The sequence below is a fragment of the Gossypium hirsutum genome, chromosome A07 (assembly GCF_007990345.1).
Source record: "Gossypium hirsutum isolate 1008001.06 chromosome A07, Gossypium_hirsutum_v2.1, whole genome shotgun sequence".
NCBI classification, from domain to species: domain Eukaryota; kingdom Viridiplantae; phylum Streptophyta; class Magnoliopsida; order Malvales; family Malvaceae; genus Gossypium; species Gossypium hirsutum.
Genome location: NC_053430.1, coordinates 92,130,313 through 92,133,101, shown reverse-complemented (window position 1 = coordinate 92,133,101; position 2,789 = coordinate 92,130,313). Strand labels below are relative to the sequence as shown.

At 33.0% G+C, this 2,789-nt stretch overlaps 1 protein-coding gene across 2 annotated transcripts; it reads left to right on the top strand.

Moving 5' to 3' along the window:
• Nucleotides 1–1,219: 1,219 nt before the first annotated feature.
• LOC107941031 (probable E3 ubiquitin-protein ligase XERICO) lies at nucleotides 1,220–2,546 on the top strand. 2 transcript variants are annotated; one of them, XM_016874539.2, is made up of 2 exons: nucleotides 1,220–1,399; nucleotides 1,835–2,546. In XM_016874539.2, exon 2 carries the CDS (start codon nucleotides 1,891–1,893, stop codon nucleotides 2,338–2,340), a length of 450 nt encoding a protein of 149 aa, XP_016730028.1. In that variant the 5' UTR covers nucleotides 1,220–1,399; nucleotides 1,835–1,890; the 3' UTR covers nucleotides 2,341–2,546. The 2 variants fall into 2 exon arrangements, with proteins under 2 accessions (XP_016730028.1, XP_016730027.1); XM_016874538.2 differs by having other exon boundaries at nucleotides 1,245–1,405.
• Nucleotides 2,547–2,789: the final 243 nt, after the last annotated feature.

Sequence of the window (2,789 nt, the reverse complement as noted above, 5' to 3'; positions counted from 1 at the left end):
TTTTTACGAGTTAAAATTACACAAAAAGATTATTTAATTATATAAATTATTATAAATTTGCCATAAAAAAACAATTATATAAATTATTACACAAATAGTAAAAAGAAAAAGTAATCAATTATTACACAAACGCATCTGACTGTTTGACACGTTTACATCATTATTGGTTACTTAGGAATTTGGGAATCTGACCCAATTCCATTAATCTGTTGACATGTTTACATTTACCCCACTGAGATTTTGACACGTGGGGTGTAAAAAATTTACAGTCAAAGATAGTGTTAATAAATAGTGTGGTCCACCCACCTCCCAAAATCATATTCTCTAGTGTTTAAATTGTAGAAAGAAAAGACACATGGAATGCTGAGAAAAAGATTGGACACAACTAATCACATCTTGACTGCCACTTGTCACTGTGTAGCTAAAGATACGATGAAGAGAAAGGAGGGGAAAAGGACCTCACGCAAATGGATATCATAATTTCTTGTTTCTATTTATCATCATTTTCCATAAATATATTTTTCTTATCCAACCAAATGTATATGATAATAAATTGGTATCTAATTTAGTTTTAATTTGAGAGTTTTTATTTTAATTTAATACTTGAATTTAATTTTAATATTTATTTTGGTACTTGAATTTTTTAATTTGACACCTAAATTTAATTTCAATTCTTGAGTTTTTTTTTCCTTTATCTTAATTAACTATTTAAGTTTTTTATCAGATTGCATGTGTCAAATATTCATTGAGTTGCATGATACCGTTTGATTTAAGAACTAAATTAAACATTGAAACTAAACTTAAATATCAAACTGGGATAAATAAACTTATGTACTAAATTAAACATTAAAATCATTCTTAGGTACTAAAAGGTCCATTAACCCTTTAATAATAAAATCCTTACCGAATGAAAAGTTGATGGAATAACTAATTTAACATTATTTGACTTAAATTGCAAATTGAAAATTCCAGCCGAAAACTGTTAAGCTGAAAGTGGGAATGTTGTACCAAAACAAGAGAAAGACACTTCCTTTAATAACCGCTGAGAATCTCATCTAATCCTCTAATATTAAAAATTAGGTCTAGTTAAGCTTAAAGACATTAAAGACTAAAGTGAAGTGAATAGATTGATGATATAAAGTAACCGTAGTTAAGGGCAATATTGAGTCCTGAAAACCCGGAACATTAACCATAGTTTGTTTCCGGGGTTAAGGTGGGGGTTGCTATTTAAGTATAGAAGGATGGTAACATTTGCACAGCCTGCCAGCCGTTACCTGACTTCAAAAACCAAGCCCAAATCTCCTTTCTTCATGTTTCATTGATCTCACGAAAAGAAAGATCTTGTTTAGTTCTTGTTCTGGGTATTTTCTGCAGAGCAAAGTTGACCCCTTTTCCTTTGGTATGTGTAAGTTTCTTATCTTAAAACAAACTCAAATCTTTAACCTATTGATTTGGAAGGTCTTGAAAGAAATGTTTGGTTTATATGTAATGAAATGTTAGATCTCTATTATCTTGTTTCCAAATTGGAAATTTGGTATCTTTTTCCTTCCCCTTCTTTTGTTGTTGCTTTGATTATATGCTTTGACCATGTTTATTACCATACTAGATCTTGATATGGAAAAGCTTAAGATAAGTGTTTTTAGCATTGATCTTAGCTAAGATATTAGCTTTGCACAGTTTTGAATGATCTAAATTCTCCTTTGAAATCTCAGATGATGATTTGCCTTTTTTAGTTTATGCAGTATAGTTGAACCAAACCCTTTGTTTAGCCCAGGATAAGTTTGATGATCTGCTTTTACTTTGGTATTCTAATGGATGTTTTATGTTTTTCCAGGTCTTACACATTATATGATCATTTGTTCAGCTAAAACTTAGATTCATATACAAGAAATGGGTCTCTCAAGTCTGCCATCTCCGTCAGAAGGAATGCTATGTATAATCTTGGTAAACACAGCTTTATCCATATCTGTAATTAAAGGCATACTTCGATCCATCCTTCACGTTGTCGGTATCCATCTCTCGTCGTTATCACCATCCCCGGATTCCATCGAAAATGAATCATTTGATTTCCAGTTCAGTACATCTGAATTTTACATTGAGGAGTTCCGGAGTAGGACGCCGGCAATTCAATTTGACACTTTATGCAGTTGCAAGCGAGCTGAGAATGACTGTCCGGTCTGCCTGTCTGAGTTTGAGCCTAAATCGGAGATTAACCGATTGTCTTGCGGCCATCTCTTTCACAAGGTGTGCTTGGAAAAATGGTTGAATTATTTGAAAGTTACTTGCCCTCTTTGCAGGACTCTGCTGCTGCCGGAAGAAGAGAGTTGCTACTTGGGATAAGAATATTAAGAAGCATGATGAGTATGAGGAAATTTGAATGTACAGCGTGTTTATGGTATATGGGTATATAAATTAAATGTAATGAGCATTGGCCTAGTGCTAAGCTACCCGCAAGTTTTAACTTGATGTGGTGATGTGCTAATGGATGTACATGTTTTCAAAGTTTCTAATGTTATATGCGAATCTCAAGTCTTTTCCATTTCTAAGATTGGGTATATTCACTATTTGGAAGATCATAACATCATATTCAAATATCAGCGTTGGACACTTAGGTTAAAAGAGAATGAAGGGTGGTTTCCTGACAAGATACTGCCTTGTGATGCAATAGCTGTTATAGTGTGTTTGTTGATGTCAGGTTTCTGATGTTCTATCTGGGAGCATGTTTCACTCATTTGTCAACATCCGATATTCATGTGAATACTGGGTTGTTGAAAAACTACGGTAGCAGT